Source organism: Gobius niger, assembly GCF_951799975.1.
Source record: "Gobius niger genome assembly, chromosome: 18".
Classification (NCBI taxonomy): Eukaryota; Metazoa; Chordata; class Actinopteri; order Gobiiformes; family Gobiidae; genus Gobius; species Gobius niger.
In genome coordinates, this window is record NC_136869.1 from 2,835,885 (window position 1) to 2,854,286 (window position 18,402).

The following is an 18,402-nucleotide window of genomic DNA, read 5'->3' on the forward strand; positions in this document are numbered from 1 at the left end:
CCAGAGGACGAGAGCGACTATAAGCTGCAGTAAATGTTTTATTGATATTAAAGTGGGCTAAGTTTTTTTTATGTTGTTTTTGTATATAAGTATAGGAAGGACACACTTAGGCCCTGCAGAGTTCTGTGTTTAATTCAGGAACTTCAGAGCAGGTCTACACTCACATGCACCAGTCAGCACCAACATGGTTTCCTTTATCTAATACATGTTTCATCATCTCACTCCCTTATGTTCTTCCTGTACAGCTAACCCCTCCCCTTAGCCTGTGAACGTACAGCTTTAGTGTTGCCGACGAAGCCTTCAGGAGGAGAGACTCAGGCTTCTGCATCTAAGATATTGTAAAATGTTTTGGATTCATCTCAAAACAGCTTTTTTATTTAGGAAAGTTTGCATAAAATGAACTGGGCTGACTGAAATATCAACTTTAATGATCTTTTCTTCTTCTTTTTCTTCTTCTTTTTCTTCTTTTTCTTCTTTTTTTCTTTTTCTTTTTCTTTTTCTTCTTTTTCTTCTTTTTCTTCTTTTTCTTTTTTTCCTTTTCTTCTTTTTCTTCTTTTTTTCCTTCTTTTTCTTCTTTTTCTTTTTTTCCTTTTCTTCTTTTTCTTCTTTTTCTTCTTCTTTTTCTTCTTTTTCTTTTTCTTCTTTTTCTTTTTCTTTTTCTTCCTTTTCTTCTTTTTCTTCTTCTTCTTCTTCTTCTTCTTCTTCTTCTTCTTCTTCTTTTTCTTCTTTTTCTTCTTCTTCTTCTTTTTCTTCTTTTTCTTTTTCTTTTTCTTCTTTTTCTTTTTCTTCCTTTTCTTCTTCTTTTTCTTCTTCTTTTTCTTTTTCTTCTTTTTCTTCTTTTTCTTTTTTTCCTTTTCTTCTTTTTCTTCTTTTTCTTTTTTTCCTTTTCTTCTTTTTCTTCTTTTTCTTTTTCTTTTTCTTCTTTCTCTTTTTCTTCCTTTTCTTCTTTTTCTTCTTCTTCTTTTTCTTTTTCTTCTTTCTCTTTTTCTTCCTTTTCTTCTTCTTCTTCTTTTTCTTTTTCTTCTTTTTCTTCTTCTTCTTCTTCTTCTTCTTCTTTTTCTTCTTTTTCTTCTTCTTCTTCTTCTTCTTCTTCTTCTTCTTCTTTTTCTTCTTTTTCTTCTTTTTCTTCTTCTTCTTCTTCTTCTTCTTCTTCTTCTTCTTCTTCTTCTTCTTCTTCTTCTTCTTCTTGTGTTTGGATGCTTGTTTTTAAATGTAGTTTGTTTTCTCTTCGTCTCGTATAAACGTGTACATGTGATTCTTCCTGTTGTCGTTTAGTGTCTTGTGGCCGGTAGAGGGCGCGCGTGCAGATACAGTAAAAGTCAAAACAAGTGCGTTTAAAGCTTAAAGAGCTGCAAGTCCGTGCGGAGAGAGAGGGAGAGAGAGGGAGAGAGAGAGAGAGATGGCTGTGAGAACTTTATCTTCTCTTTTCTGGACTCTATTTTTCATCTGTTTTACTGACGCTGCGTTTGGAGGTAAGTCACAACTATGAGCGTGATGCCACTAATCTTTATTTAAATAACAAGACTATGTTACCTGCGTGCGTCAAATCGAAACCACATTTAAAAAAAAAGTGCGACATCACTTCCTCACATTGTTTTTATTTACAGTCTGTTGTTCTCCACCAGATACAAAAGACGTTGATTACTTTGATATTGCATTTGTTTGTTTGTGCTGTTTTCAGATAAACAATGACACTTCTCTCTCTCTCTTTCGTGAGGTCAGGAAACAGCGTTTGTAGCAACAAAGAAATGAAACAAAAAAAGCACATTTTATAAAACTTTTTCCCCCGAGCTTTGTACAGAGATGTTAAATATTGTGCTGATCCTGTTTAACATTAATATTTGTGCTTTTTTTTTTTTTTTTTATCAGAGAAGTTGTAAAAGTTAACGACAGAATTGAAAGCGCATCGTTCAATCATCGGGGAGAACGGCTTTACTAAGGCCAATGATACACTGGACGCGTTTTTGTAGCCGAATTGGTCTGGGAGTGCCTCTCCGCGTGCATTCGCAAGGCTCGCTTCAGTTGCTCCCTGTTTATCAGATGAGCGCGCTCTCGTGCGTGTACACTGCAGCCGAGGCGGCGCGCAGCTGAGCGCCTCAGCCCGCAGCCGCTTCCGCTCCTAAACTCAAAAATGCGCTCCACGCGCATTTTTCTCGTCTGCGGCTCGCGGTGCGGAGCCGATTTCTGTCCGAAAATGTATAAAACACATTATTACTAAATAAATAAAAGATTGTCCGGCATTGTATGATTATTTACATGAGTGTATACAAGTTTAAGATTATTATTATGATTTTTATTATGATAATTATTATTATTACGACTATAGTAGTAGTATTAGGTGCTTATTTCATAAAGAGAGAGGAATATTGCCTGACATATGGCAGTATAGCTACACCACCTTGTCTTTCCCTCAAGTCACTCTGCTGCTCTTTTTTTGTGGCCTCGTCACTTTTCCCAAAAAGAAAGCAGTGAAGGTGGATGACATCAAGTTGATTGAGGCCAAGACATGTTCAGTTCAACAAAGAAACAGGTGGAGTTAACATCGTGGCGCTTCTCAGCGCTCGCCTGCAGTGTACATGTACGCGCTCTGCGCGAGAGAGCTCGGCCGCTCAGCGCGCTCAGCTCTGAAAGGCGCGTGCGGTGTATCACTGGCGTTAACCTCTTACCACCCGCCAAAACCAAATGCATTCTCTCCTCTTTGCCATGTCACCAATTTCCCCTATGTGTTTTTGTCACTTTTTTATTACTTTTTTTGCTGTTCTTTTATCACTTTTTAGCTGGATTTTTGTCTCTTTTTTTTGCTGGATTTTTGTCATTTTTTTATTTGCTGGATTTTTGTCTATTTTGCTGGATTATTGTCACTTTTCTACTGGATTATTGTCACTTTTCTACTGGATTTTTGTCATGTTTCTGATGGATTTTTGTCATTTTTTTGCTGTTTTTTGTCCTTTTTTTTGCTGGATTATTGTCATTTTTTTTGCTGGATTTTTATCACTTCACTAGTGTGAAATGTTGTGCCTCCTGAAGCTAGTATAAAAATAGGTTTACTCTAAAAAAAAAAAAATGTAAATTTAGATTGATTTGTTTCCTCTGTCTGAGAGATCAAATCAGAAGTGCCTCCTAAAACGATTAACCTCTTAACTCCCGCCTGAACCGAGAGGATCTTTTTCCTCATGTCATCAGATTTTTTTCCCATCATTTTTTTGTTGGGTATTCAACTCATTTTTTCGTGTATTTTTTTTTGGTCAAATTTTTATCACATTTTTGTCATTTTTTGGTCATTTTTGGTCCCTTTTTGTTTTTTTCGTCAAATGTTTGTAATTTTTTTGTTACATTTTGGTATTTTTTGTGTCAAATTTTTGTCACATTTTTGTCATATTTTTGTAATTTTTTGTCAATTTTTTATCACATTTTGGTATGGTTTTTTTTGTCACTTTTTTGTCACTTTTTTGTTTTGTTTTTGTTTTTCATTTTTTGTAGATTTTTTGTCATTTTTTTGCTACATTTTTATCACATTTTTGTCATATTTTTGAAAAAAAATTGTCACATTTTTGTCACTTTTTCATCAATTTTACGTCACTTTTTTGTCAAAGTTTTCTCACTTTTTGGTCACATTTCCATCATTGTTTTCGTCTTAGTTTTGTTGCTATTTTCACAGCGTTATTCCAGAAGCTTTTAGACTGGGGTAAAGCCAAACTGAAGAAAATGTGCTCGGTTCAGGTGGGAGTTAAGGGGTTAATAATGACTATAAAGGTTGATTAGTTGTGAGCAAATGTATCTGTGTTTCCTCAGACGACACAGTGACTTGTTTGTACCAGAGCAGCTGTGTCCTGCCGTGCAGCTTCAGCTCTGGACCCGACGCTCTAATCACCTGGACCAAGAGGGAAGGACCTTTGATCGTCCACGACTTCTACAACGGTGAGAACCAGCTCCAGCTGCAGCACGAGGGCTTCAGAGGCCGCACCGCCCTGTACGAGGACCGCATCAGGTCCGGAAACGCCTCCCTGCTGCTGCGAGACGTCAGGGTGGAGGATGAAGGGACGTACGAGTGTCTGACCGCCAACGGCGCCGTGAAGACCACACGTGTCCGAGTGAGAGTGGCAGGTGAGTGATTGTCATTGTTTTTATTATGCAATTAAAAAAATAGCACAATGGCAGGGCAAACAGACATCTGGTCTTCCATCCAAGTAATAGCCAAGAGTAAACAATGTACAATAGGGGGAGGGGAAAGAAAACCAAAATGTACATTCCCCTAGGACTGTGTAATTAATCGAAATTCGATTACAATTTCGATTATTACACTAAACGATTACAAAATTAGCTTAATCAAATATATATATATTTTTTGCAATACAGACTTGCATTATTTCACGGCGCTGGGATTATTTTCCCCTTGCATTTCACGTGCCATGGCTCGTGCTTTTGCCTGACATAAAAACAGCGCTGTGTGATGATGTCATCAGGCCGCACTGCTCAGTTTGCTTGCGCAGGTGTGAGGGCTGGCCAGCAGGGGGCAGGTGTGAAACAGAGACCTCTCCTTAATCGAGGCTAACTTCAAATTATTTGTACTTTTATGACTGTTCAGAAAACAGAAAATATTCAGCATCGTTTTTTTTATTAATAAATATATATATACATAAAATAAACACTTTTTTTTAAAGGCAACAAACAATCGTTTGAATAATCGTGATTTCAATTATGACAAAGATAATCGTGATTATTATTTTTTCAATAGCCCTACATTCCCCTTCAATTTACATGCAACGCTTTTTCTTTATTACATATAAGACAAGGGACATTGACAAGACAAACAATTTAGACAAATAACACAAAAGACAAGACACACAAACAAGACAAAACAAAAAAAACAAATGAAAAACAAAACAACAAAAAGAAAAAGAAAAAGAGGACTCATTCATTCACACGCTCACACAGAAACGCACACGTTACACTGGTGGTGCTTCTTTGAACGAACTGTAAAAGAAAAAAAGGAAAAAAGAAAAAGTTTAGCATTACAAAGTTAGAATTAGCAACCACTAAAATAAAGAAAAAAATGAGTTAAGCAGAGCTAGCGTTGGGCAGTTACAGGGCATCAAATATTGCTTTCCACACAGAGTTGAACTGTTTTTGTTTATTATGATCTACTGACATAGTATTCTCAATGTTAAAATAATATTTCATTAAGTTTTTCCTTTTATACAACCCTGGGGTATCTGTGTTTTTCCAGTTTTGTAACAGCAGCTTCTTATAGACTAATGAGGAAAGTATTAATTGCCATCCCATAGGATATTTGATTTCTGTCACATTTTGGAGTAAGCAGGCTTCTGGTGTGAATACAAATCTCTGCTTGCAGATGTTAGCGAGCCATTTCTCAATATATATCAAACCAGGTTTTCTTTATTTTGTCACAGTACCAAAATGAGTGAGTTGGCTGGTCATTATTACCGCACTTTAACCCCTTACCTCCCAACTGAACCGAGCACATTTTCTCCAGTTTGGCTTTACCCCAGTCCAAAAGCTTCTGGAAAAAAGGTGTGAAAATAGCAACAAAATGGACACGAAAACAATGATGGAAATGTGACAAAAAAGTGAGAAAACATTGACAAAAATTGATAAAAAGTTGACTTTTTTTTTTTTTTAAATGGGACCAAAAATGACATAAATTTGAAAAAAAAAATTGGTGAAAAAATGACAAAAATTGACCAAAAAAATGACAAAAATGTGCCAAAAAAATGACAAAAAATTGATAGAAAATTGACCAAAAAAATGACAAAAAAATGACAAAAAATGACAAAAAATGTGATAAAAAATTGACGAAAAAATGACAAAAAGGTTACAAAAATACGTTGAATACCCAACAAAAAAATGATAGAAAAAAAATCTGATGACGTGAGGAAAAAGATCCTCTCGGTTCAGGCAGGAGTTGAGAAGTTAAGCAAGGTGAGTGAAAGTTCAATCTTAATGATAAACACATGGCGACAGATACAGCTCTTTTACCAGGGCTCCCATTTCAGCATTTTTATCTGATCTTATTTTAGTTCAAACCATGGATCTATTATAAAAACGTTCAAACCGACTCACACTCAACATAAAGAACCCTGATTCGTTTATCTCACTTACGATGGTCATTTTTTCCAGTGTATAAAAATGAACTGCTCTTACGGGGAAACACTCTCTTCTTCTTTGGTTTGTCGCAGCTCCCGTTGTTGCTGTGACTCTGGGGCGGCGAGGAGCAGAGCTGGTTTGTGGATCTGAAAACATCTACCCCAAACCCGCCGTGACCTTCAACCCTGAACCTCCGGACAAACCACTGACCTCCTTCACCTCCTCAGAGGCCGGACTGTTCTCTGTGAACAGCTCTGTGCCTCTGACACAGCGCCCCCCACTGGAGTACAGCTGCAACGTCAGCACGGGGCACGACTGGAGGAGCGCCACCTACAGGAGGAACGGTGAGTACAGTAAATGAGTGTTGAAAATTGAATATTTAATCCATTACATGTAATGATAAGATCTAAATGTAGTTTAATAGGGCTGATCGATTATTGAAAAAATAATCATCACGATTATTTTAGTCATAATTGAAATCACAATTATTCAAACGATTGTTTGCTCCCTTTCAAAAAAGTCTGTCTTTATTTTATCTATTTATTAATCAAGAAACTTTACCAAGCGACTTCAACATCAGGAAAAAGGAACATGAGAAACTAGAGAAATACCAGGGGCTCAGAGAAGAGCTGGAGAAAACCTGGAGGGTGAAGCATCAGTGGTGCCCGTGGTCGTTGGGGCACTCGGGGCAGTGACCCCCAAACTGGAGGAGTGGCTCCAGCAGATCCCAGGAAATACATCAGACATCTCGGTCCAGAAAAGTGCAGTTCTAGGAACAGCAAAGATACTGCGCAGAACCCTCAAGCTCCCAGGCCTCTGGTAGAGGACCCGAGCAGGAGGAAGAGACTGAGGGTGAGAAGAGGGTGAGGAAGAGTAAAAAAAAAAAATGTATATATATTTTCTATTTTCAGAACAGTCATTAAAGTACAAACGATTTCAAATTTGCCGCAATTGAGGAGAGGTCTCTGTTTCACAACTGCCCCCTGCTGGCCAGCTCTCACACCTGCTCGGCCTGATGACATCATCACACAGCGCAGTTTGTTTTCAGGCAAAATATGAGCCATGGCAAGTGAAATGCGGAGGGAAAATAATCCCAGTGGCCTGAAATAACGCACGTTTGCTTTGCTTCATGAGATCGCTTCTGATGGACAAGCGGGAGGGCATCCCATATAATCGTTTTTTTCAATAATAAGTTAAAAAGATGAACATCCTCATCATCAACCAAACATTTACTAAAGCAACTACTATTTGTTTTCTTTTTTCTTTTTGGAATGCATTGTGCGGAAGTGCTGTTTGTCAATTGTATTGTAACTGTTGAAATTGCTACGCATTGTTTGTTTGTCTTTTTTATTAAAATAATTAAACAATATATAAAAAAATATATATATATTTATTTTGGGGGGGAAAAGTTATGCTAATTTCGTTTAGTGTAATAATTGAAATCGTAATCGAATTTTGATTAACTGCACAGCCCTGAGTTTCAAATTTATCAAATTTAAGTTGCATTCATTTTCTGGCGTCATAGTCTTAATGAAAGTGTTTGGTTGGCTCATAAACCGGCATGTTTAACACGACACATATTTTTCATGTTACTACTGATTTATTTACTTATTTACATTACTAGTTATGAATGCGATGGTGGTTCTCGTCTGCTCAGCTCAGCTTGAAAATGATAACAATATCTCTATGCACGTAGTTATACATTTCAAAGGCCTTTTTATTACAGCGCAAATGACTTTCAAATGAAACATTGTTTCATTTAAAGCATTGGAAAAGGCTATTGTAAAATGTATCATTTGAAGCTTAAGTGGCACAAGTGTTGATTTCAGTGCAGAAGACACAGGTTTCTCATACTGAAACGTTAGGCTCATAGTGCAGTTCTAATGAAGGGACTGCAGTGAACAGGTAAACAGGCTGTTAGTGAGTTTCTTATCCTGCATGTGCTCTTTTCCCGCCAGCTGACATCGCTGTTTCAGACTCGGTGACCGTCCCCTGCACTGAACCAGCAGCTCCAGTGAAGCGTCTGCTCTGGAGCTTCAACCACAAAGGGATCCTCTCTAAGAAGACCGGATCAGAGCCGGTCATCAGCGAGTCCTGGAGGCCGTTTGTGGATGGACTGACGAAGTCCAACAGTCTGGTTTTGAAGGATCTGACCCAGGATCAGCTGGGGCTGTTCTCCTGTGAGCTCTCCACCGAGTCTGAGGAGTTTATCGTCCACACTGAAGTCACTGAAGCCACTGAAGCCACTGAAGCCCTGGCAGTGGGCGCAGGTCAGTCCTGTAAAAGCGTTTGGGAAATCATTTGTAGCTCAGTGACGATCATAAATAAGATGACAAAGTGTGAGACATGGCAGGTGAAAACATCTATGTTTCCAGTCCAGCTGACACAAACTCTTTCTCTTTCTGCAGAATCCACTGATGCTGGCTTAAAGGTGCTGGAGTGGATAGCGACGGCTCTGTTTTTTATGAGTGTCATCGCCCTTGTCATCTGCCACTGTAATCAAAAGGTACCGGAAACAAAAACACTGTCAGGAACAGAACGAAAACCTACATTGTGTAAATTATACTTTCATTTTATTTATAATATTTATATATATTTATAATAATCCTGCCTGTGTAAGCCTCTTCTTGTGCAGAGGTGGGGAGAGCAGCCAATATATTTACTTAAGACTAAAAAGTACTGGGAGAAAACATTACTTGAGTACTTTGAGCAACAGAGAAACTGTTTAAATCAAGTAAAAAGCAAATACTTCCCTTTATTATTACTCAAATAGAAGTTAAAACAGATGAACAAACTACTTGCAAAAGTGTGGATACTTCAAAAAGACGAGATGCAAGTTGGCCATTTTGTACTCACTACTGCCACCTCAGGTCATACGTGCAACTGCAGCTTCTATATTAAGCTGGTGCAGGATGGCACTTCCTGAATTAACACTTTCTGAGTGACAGTGCAGGATTCTAGAGGCAGTTGTGGTGAAGACAAGGCTGTAACATGTAGGAGGAGGAAAACACTTAACTTTAACATTTTTAAACCTTTCCCTTTAATGCATGTATTTGAGCTACTTGATTATTAATACCAACTTCAAGTCCTTAAAGGAACAGGCCACCGTCTTTACATACAGAGATATGTTCTTACCTTAGACAAGTTCATTTGTACCTGTCTGGTCTTCACACGTGCCCTCAGTCACGTAAACACAGCACAGACCTATTTAAATATGGTTACGTGAAGTGTTACACGATCCAAGTATAGTTGCACAAAATTAAACAATGTGGATTTTCTAAGCGGATAAAGAGGAACTATATTGTAAGGCGTAATAATACCAGGAGTAGTTCGACCAGACAGGTACAAATGAACTCGTCCAAGGTAAGAACATATCTCAGTATGGAAAAACGGTGGCCTGTTCCTTTAAATAACTGGGCCAATCCAGGAGAAAGAACAAGATATGACATCACCAACTTACTAAGAAGATAAAAAGATAGAAAGAAAGAAAAGAAAAATCACCGCACATTATTAAAACAAACAAGGAAAACCATAAATTACGAATAAAAAGATCAAAACAATCGACCACCACCATTTTCTTCTCCTCATTTCCCTTTCATAAAGTCTGCGCATCTCACCACAAGCATCTCCTCACTTTTTCAACACAAGTTATTATTATCAATGCTTTGTGATATAACAAACTAATTCCTGCATGTTTTTTTCTTCTCAGAATCCTAAATTTAAGACTCTTGTGTAAGTAAAATCACTTGTCACTGAAACACCTGTAAAGATAGTCATTTTATTACATAACCACAGCATGTTTAAACTTGCTCTGCAGGAACACACTGAAAACCGTCCCAAGTGTAATTCAGAATCAGCGCAGCAGCAGCGGCGAGAGGAGAAGGTCACCTGACGACACAGAAAGTCTGCCCATGAGACAGACGGGACGGCGCGAAGAGGAAACATCCGACTGTCGCTGAGGCTCTTGTCTTGGGGCGTTGTCAACAACATATCGTCATGGTGACGTGAAAACAGGAAGTGACCTCCCTCTCTCCTGGTGCAGCTGAATTGTTTTTCCTTTTTCAGTGAATTGTTTGCCTTTTTCAGCGAACCACGTTGTTTTTCTGGATACTTTTGTACGTCTTTACCTTGTTTTTGTGGAGGTTTGGTGGATTTGTTTACTTTGAGAGTCCAAAATGGTCCTGAAGAAAGCAGCTTTTTGAAGGTAAACAAACTGCTAGCTTATCAGCTAAACCCATTTGAGATCTACAAACATCTTCTTCTGAGACACTGGACAGTGAAGAGGCACCAAGAGCCCCCACACCTGCAGCACGGAGGAGGCGTCACAAGAGGAGCTACAGGAAACAACAAAAGGGACCAACGAGGAGATGGTGATAGACTGAGGAGGGAGCTGTGCAGGAGGAAGAGGAAGGACGAGGTGGAGCTGACCAGTGCAGGACACCACGCTCTGAGACGGGGACAAGCCCAGGAGGTGGTGCACCGTTTCAGATGATCAGAGGAGACAGAGGGCAGCTACAGTTTCTCCATCCTCCAAGGTCATGCGGGTGGAGTGGCTGAAGGACAACGAGATCATCGACCCGGCCGAGGACAGGAACTTCTACATCACCGTGGACACAACCTGATCATCAAGCAGGCGCGTCTGTCCCACACGGCCAAGAACATCGTGGCCAAGCGCAAGAGCTCCACCGCCGTGGTCATCGTCTACGGATTTCCCATCAACCAGTGCTCCTCCTGTGACCAAAACAGTGAAGATGGCGGCCGCGACACAACGATCTTTCACCAAAGAAAAAAAAGAGTGGAAAAAGAGTTGTGCGCACTGAATGGGTGCTGCTGCCGGATGCTCTCTCATCGAATGCAATTTCTCCATCTGTGAGATCAATAAAGTATCATCTTATCTTATCAAACCACAAGAAAAGAACTGGTTTCCTCTGTTCTGCGCGGCTATTTCCCGCATCACCTCGAACATGTGCACAACAGTCTGAATCCTCCAGCGTGGCACCTGCAGTGTTTACTTAAACTGTAAGTTTGTTGTGGAAAATATTTGGTCATAACTTCACTCAAAGAAATATTTTTGTTATATTCAAAGTGGTGCATGAGACAAAAGCTGTCTTGTAAAAATAAAAAGAAGGGACTAAGAATTCACATCAACAAAGGAACACGCAGAATAGCATTACATATTTGTGAATACTGTAATATAGGCCTAAATGTAAAGTTTGACTGAATTAAATTGAATTCTAATCAAACAAGAACGTCACAAATGATGAAATATCCAGATGTTTTCAGCGCGGGTCAAGTTTTCACCACTTTTAGGTGTCAAAGGCTACTTACTGTACTTTGAACACATTTGCTTCCACGTGATTTTGTTTTGTTTCTTAAACCGTCATGTTTCCTGGTAAACGGCTTGTTTTATGTTGTGTCCGGTCGTAAAGAAGAATAAGGTAAGATGATGTAATGTGGCTTTAGTGGTCACAGCACACAGGAAGTCAATCTTTAAGTCTGATTTGACCCTGATGTTTTTTTTTTAATTTAACCTTTATTATTTAACCAGGAAAGTCCCATTGAGATTAACCCCTTAACTCCCGCCTGAACCGAGCACATTTTCTCTAGTTTGGCTTTACCCCAATCCAAAAGCTTCTGGAAAATAGCGACAGAACTGAGACGAAAACAATGATGAAGATGTGAAAACAACAAAAAAATTGACATAAATTTGACAAAAAATTGATGAAAAAATGACAAAAATGTGACAAAAAATGGACAAAAAAAATGACAGAAAGTGACAAAAAAATTTACAAAAAATCTATGAAAAAATGATGAATAAATGGCAAAAATGTCACAAAAAATTGACGAAAAAATGTACATAAAAATGACAACAAAAACACAAAAAATTGGCAAAAAAAATGATGAACGTGTGACAAAAAGTGACAAAAAATGTCCTATTTGACAACAAAATTACAAAAAAGTTACAAGAATTAGTTGAAACCCCCCCAAAAAAATGATGGGGAATAAATCTGATGACGTGAGGAAAAAGATCCATTTAGATGAGTTTTGTAGATCTTAGCTTTCAAATGAGGCTTTACACTGGCCTACAGGATTTGGGTAAAGCTGAACTGGAGAAAATGCTCTCGTTTTTTTTTCAAGAGAGTCCTGGACAAGAGGCAGCAAACGATACAGAATTAGAATTACAATACACGTTATACACATTATGAAAAACAGATAAGTAACTCAAGTGTTCTCAGTTATGGGAAGTTGTGGTTGGGCTTCGAGTTTTCTGTTATTAGTCATTACAACACTAATAACTGAACTCAATGTGTAGTGATTACTTGTCAACAAAAAAAAGGGAAACTTAAATTGCGACACAAGCAAACTTCAAATAAACACTTAGACGCACCCTGGGTTTTTGGTTTTTCGCAGAATTCAAAAGAGAACAATGTCCAAACAAACTTAAAGGTTCAAAAAAGGGTTTATTCTCCAGAGTTAGAAGGCAAACAGCAAGATGCCTCTCCTCCTCCACTGGTAAAAAAACATTAGCCCCCCCAGGTGCGTGTTGGACAGTGTGCCCTACTCCCCTATATCCCCTAGGTGCGCAATAGAATAACCAAACAAAATAAAACAAAAAGTAAACAAATTAGAATTAACTTAGCATATTCTTTTATTACATTCATTGTGTCTTCTTGAGTCAGAGGCGTCTCAAGAGACGCCTCTGACGAAGACGGAAGTGGTTCCTTGTCCGTCGAAACGCGTAAGGTAATAGAACAGCTTTTGTTTGTTCCAACCTAGTGTCTTTTAAAAAGAAACCAGAAAAACTTAGCATATTGAAGAACATATTACAAAAAGAAAACATACCTGTGTGTAACTAATAAAAAAAGTGCTTTTTTTTTTTACTTTAAACCAAAAACGGACAAGTAGCTCCTACACAATGTTTTATACTAATGCAATATTTCTCCTGTATATATTGATGTGTTGTTACATCTGTTTTTGATACATTATTATATTTTAACAAGTATGTACATTTCAGTTTGTAATACAAGTTTTTATGCATTGACTTTCCATTATTAAACGCAATAATTTTAATATATATGTTTTACCTTTACCATACCAACTTTATGTACACTGCGTTCCAAATTATTATGCAAATTGGATTTTTGTGTCAAAAAGGTAAAAAAAAAAACAATAATAATGAAACTCATGGATGGTATCGTGTCTTGGGGCTCTATGAATCACTGACATTAATCTCAGAGACCTGGGATGATTAGTTGTCGGGTTAAGCCCAATTAAGGGAAAAACTACTGAAAAAGGGTGTTCCACTTTATTATGCAGATCATCATTTTCAAGCAATAAGGGAAAGAAAAAGGGTCTTTCTGCTGATGAAAAGCGTGAAATAGTTGAATGCCTTGGTCTAGGTTAGCCTGGCTAACACCAGACTAAAATCACAAGTGATAATTAGTCTGGGGACTATCGATCGTCCATACTCGTTTATTGGGCGATACGAAAAAAGAAAAAAAAGTCTATCATGCGTCTGCACGTAGCCATGGCCAATTGTATCATCGTATGAGACGACGTATGACGTATCCACTGTAAACTTTTGAGCTAAATTATTTAGAACAAGGTCTAAAGCTTGATCGAACAATAGCATCGCGTCTGCTGCCGTCATGTTGGATCCGTAAATAAACTTTTTTTTAAATCCGTAAATAAACTACAAGCTTTCGAATAGCGCGTCATCGTCTTGCCGTCCCTCCTCGTTCTGTGATTGGTTCCCAAATCCACCGGAAAATTTGGGCCATGGTCTCCAGGCTGTTGTGCAGTTCGAAATAATTCGAGCGCACACAGCAGCCTGGTGTTAGCCAGGTTAGGTCTAGGTATGAAAACCTTCGATATTTCATGAAAGATTAAGTGTAATCATCGTACTGATAAGAGATTTGTGGCTGATTCAGAACACACTCCGTTTTGTGCCGATAAAGGCACAATATGGACGGTTTCTGCCAGACAAACACATCAGATTAAGAGAACAGATGCTACAAAGCAGCATACAGGTATTTGAAGCTGCTGGTGCCTCTGGAGTCCCCCGAACATCAAGGTGTAGGACCCTCCAGAGGCTGCAGCTGTGCATAAACCTTCTATCCGGGCCTCCCCTAAACGGTTAATTGAATGTTCATGAACAGAAACGGCTGCAGTGGCTCAGGAATACATGAGACTCATTTTCAAACAGTCTTGTTCACTGATGAGGCCGTGTGACCCTGGATGGTGAGATCAATGGAGTAGTGAATGGTTGGTGAATGGCCACAATGTCCCAACAAGGCTGTGACGTCAGTAAGGAGGGGGCGGAGTCATGTTTTGGGCCAGAATCATGAGGAGAGAGCTGGTCGGCCCCTTTAGGCCCTTTTAGGCTCCCTGAAGGTGTGAAAATGACCTTTGAAAAATATGTGGAGTTTCTGACTGACCACTGTCTGAGCCGTGTTTTCCCTAACACAATCCTCTTCATGCATGACAACGCACCACGTCATACTGCAAAGAATACCTCTGCATCACTGGCTGCTATGGGCAGAAAAGGAGAGAAACTCATGATGTGGACCCCCTCCTCCCCTGACCTCAACCCTGTTGAGAACATTTGGAGCCTCAACAAAAAAAAACTTCTATGAGGGTGGGAGGCAGTTTTCATCCAAACGGCAGCTCTGGGAGGTTATTCTAACATCCTGCAAACAAATCCAAGCAAAAACTGTCCAAAAACTTACAATTTTAATGGATTTAAGAATTTTGAAGCTGCTTCACACAAGGGCTCCTATGTTAAAATATAACTTGACCTGTTAATATTTTTTTGATGGAAATAGCTTTTGATTTCAGTAAATATGACCTCCTAATGCTACAAATTCAACAAATTACCATTTTCAGTTAATTACAAGCTTTAAAATGTACTGAAACGATGAGTTGCATAATAATTTGGAACAGTGGATTTTGAGGTTTTTACTATATTTATTTTTGAAAAAAATACTGTTATCACTAGGAAATTTTTTCCACCACATTTAAATGATCCTCTACCAGTTAAAGACTTGAAAATTATGCTGACTCTCATTTGAGTTGACAATTTAGAAAATCTTAGAAAAATGTAATTTGCATAATAATTTGGAACGCAGTGTATATGTGTGTATATGTACAACGATCTTTCACCAAAGAAAAAAAAAAAAAAAGAGTGGTGCGCACTGAATGGGTGCTGCTGCCGGATGCTCTCTCATCGAATGCAATTTCTCCATCTGTGAGATCAATAAAGTACCATCTTATCTTATCTTATACATGTATGTGGGTGTGTATGTGTGTATGTGTATACATGTGCATGGGTGGATATGCAAATATATATACATGTATTTATATATATATATATGTCTATATATGCTTATATGTCTTCTCAACTATTATTATTATTAGTACTATTATTATTTTTATTTGGTTTTTTTTTTTAATTATTATTATTATAATTATTACCATGTATTTGCTTTCTCTGCACTGGGTGTAAAAAAACAACAACTAAAAGACAAAACATATATTTGTGTTAATTCTGACATGCTAATTGTGTAAATTGTAAAAATGAAACTTATGGCACAATAAAGTAAAAAAACAAAACAAAAAAAAGACCTGAGTTGGCAGTAGAGAGTATAAAAATAACAACTTGCATATAGTCCCTTTCTTCATTCTCACTTTCAGTTGAATGTATTTTTGGAAGGAACATGAAAAAACATCCATATGGACCTTAGTTTGCTTGACTTTATTGATGTGTGATAAATATGTTTATGGTACAAAAGAGTGAAACATTGTGATTCCCATGAGAGGTTTTCTGCCCCCTTGGCGAGGCCACTCCCCCTTGTATTGTATTGTATTACTGTAGATCTACATGGGTTCCAATGGATTACCATGGCAACGCCCTAGAGTTCTATCACAGCTGTGTGGAATGTTTACAGCTGTTCTAAATGTGATGATGTCATCATCTCTGTATGACCTCATACCTCAGACAGTCATTCCTTCACACACACACAAGCCTTTCGACGCATTAGACACACTTTGACGTATCTCCACGCATTTTGACGGTTTTCGACGCATTGAACTGCATTTTGTAGCATTTCAACGCATCTGCCACATTCTCCGACACACTTTGTCGTGTACTAACGCATTTTCCCGCTTTTTTCACCAACGCATTAGTGAAAAAAGCCATGAAAATGTTTGGGAAGAAGCGTTCTTCCGACGCCGCGCTCATTCAGGAGCTCCGACTTGCGCTCTGTTCAGCGGAGAGGATCAACCTCTCTTTGCAGGAGCAGGTGCAGAGCGAGCGTCAAGTAAACTCCTCGTTAGCGAGGGACCTCGCCGACAAAACCCTGCGTTCACAGGACGAGCTGTACGTGGCCAGCGAAGCCCTGAGGCACAGTAGAGCCGATGTCCTGGCTCTAAACGCCCAAAACCACGGTCTGAACGAGGAGAACTTAAGGCTTCAAGTCTCCATGTCGGAGAAAGATGCCAAAATCCTCCTCCTTCAACAGGAAAACGATCACCAGACAGACAGTATGAAGCTGGTTATCAACGCCCTGAAGACGAACTACGGACAGTTAAAAGTAGCAGACGCGAGTCTTCGTCAGAAGATTAAAGACCTGGAGAACCAGGTCGGACACAAATCGCTTTTGCTACAGCGGCAGGACGAGGAGCTGGCGGAGAATCGTCTCAAGCTTGAACAGTTTATGCTGCTTGAGATGAAACACGCCGCCCTGAACGAGGACGTCCACCAGATGGAGGAGGAAATGAAGACACTTCAACAGGAGCAGCTGTCCATGAAGGAGGCCCATAAAACCTCAGCAGAAGAAGCTCAGGAGACCATTTCTGCCTTGAGGAAAGAGGTTGAAGTCCTCAATAAAGATCTGGACTCACAGCAGAGAGCGAACCGGAATCTGCAGCTGACCCTAGACAAAAAAACGGTCTCCTGCAAGAAGATACAAGACCAGGTCCATCAGACAAGTCAAAAGCTGATGGAGGAGCAACAAAAGAACCTTGTGCTCCAAGATGAAGTCTCTAAACAGTATGACAACCTGGAGGAGAGTGTGAGAGACAGACTCCACGCTCTCCAAGAGTCTCATCGTATGTTCGAGACATTTCAACAAGAGAAATTAGCCATGAAGACGGACTGTGACAAGGCTAACGAAGAAACGGACAGATTTAGGCAAGAAGCAAGTGTTCTCCGTGGACAGGTGGAGAAACTGCACGAGAATTTGAACTCTTCTGCAGCTGCCAGAGAACTACTACAGTTAGATATTCAGGACAAAGATAAAATAATCAGTCACTTTGAAGAAATGAACAAGTCGCTTGTGTCTGAAAAATGCGTCCTCTCAGAAGAGCTAAAGACGTCGAAAGCACAAACATCTGGGACCATATTACAGCTGGAAACCCAGCTCCAGGAGGCCAAGATGGAGCTGGAAAAATCAAAGAACTTCCAACAGCAGCTGCAGCCAAATATGGAAACCGACCTGATCCTTAAGAAACTGGAAGAGGAGAAATTAGAAATGAAGGCGGACCGTGATAAGGCCGTGGAAGAGGCGGACAAGTTGAGAGAAGAAGCTCGGGTTCTCCAGATAAATAATAAGGTCATTTATGCGAATCTGGAACACAGCGCCAACGTCTATGTGGAAATGAAGGACGACATAGAGGCACTTCGGAAAGACAACATTAGCCTTTTACGCCAAAACATCGCTTATGAGAAGGCAGCGAAGGCAGCAGCCGTACAGCAGGAGACGAACGAAAAACCTCCAGATCTGCTGAAAACCGTGGAGCCAGAGAGGAGCTCAGAACCTCAGGACACACGGGCAACCAACAACTACGCCTCACAAGACATCAGGAACCGGAGACAGAACGAGCAGAGGAACGATTCAGACCAGAACATGCCCAACGTTCAAGGCCGGTGGAGGCAAAATGGCTTCAACAGGAGACGCTAGGAGGAGCAGGGTCAGAGGAGAAACGGTCACTGGGCCTGAAGGGACGGATCTCTCTCGAGGTCTGAGGAAAAAGATCTCTCACGAGGTCTGAGGGAACAGATCTCTCACGAGGTCTGAGGAGGACAGATCTCTCTCGAGGTCTGAGGGAACAGATCTCTCACGAGGTCTGAGGGAACAGATCTCTCTCGAGGTCTGAGGAGGACAGATCTCTCACGAGGTCTGAGGAGGACAGATCTCTCACGAGGTCTGAGGGAACAGATCTCTCTCGAGGTCTGAGGAGGACAGATCTCTCTCGAGGTCTGAGGAGGACAGATCTCTCTTGGGCAAGACACTTCAC

The 18,402-nt window shown here is 39.6% G+C and overlaps 2 protein-coding genes across 2 annotated transcripts in view; both read left to right on the forward strand.

Moving 5' to 3' along the window:
* LOC306977781 (hemicentin-1-like) overlaps positions 1 to 18,402 on the forward strand; it is a gene marked incomplete at its 3' end in the record, with an annotated part of 211,392 nt that overhangs the window by 129,281 nt on the left and 63,709 nt on the right. The window lies entirely within an intron of this gene.
* Positions 1,394 to 10,064, forward strand: LOC306977783 (uncharacterized protein; the record flags this gene model as incomplete). Its single annotated transcript, XM_079576225.1, has 7 exons — positions 1,394 to 1,472; positions 3,793 to 4,104; positions 6,198 to 6,449; positions 8,064 to 8,375; positions 8,514 to 8,611; positions 9,815 to 9,837; positions 9,923 to 10,064. Exons 1-7 carry the CDS (start codon positions 1,400 to 1,402, stop codon positions 10,062 to 10,064), a joined length of 1,212 nt encoding a protein of 403 aa, XP_079432351.1. The 5' UTR covers positions 1,394 to 1,399.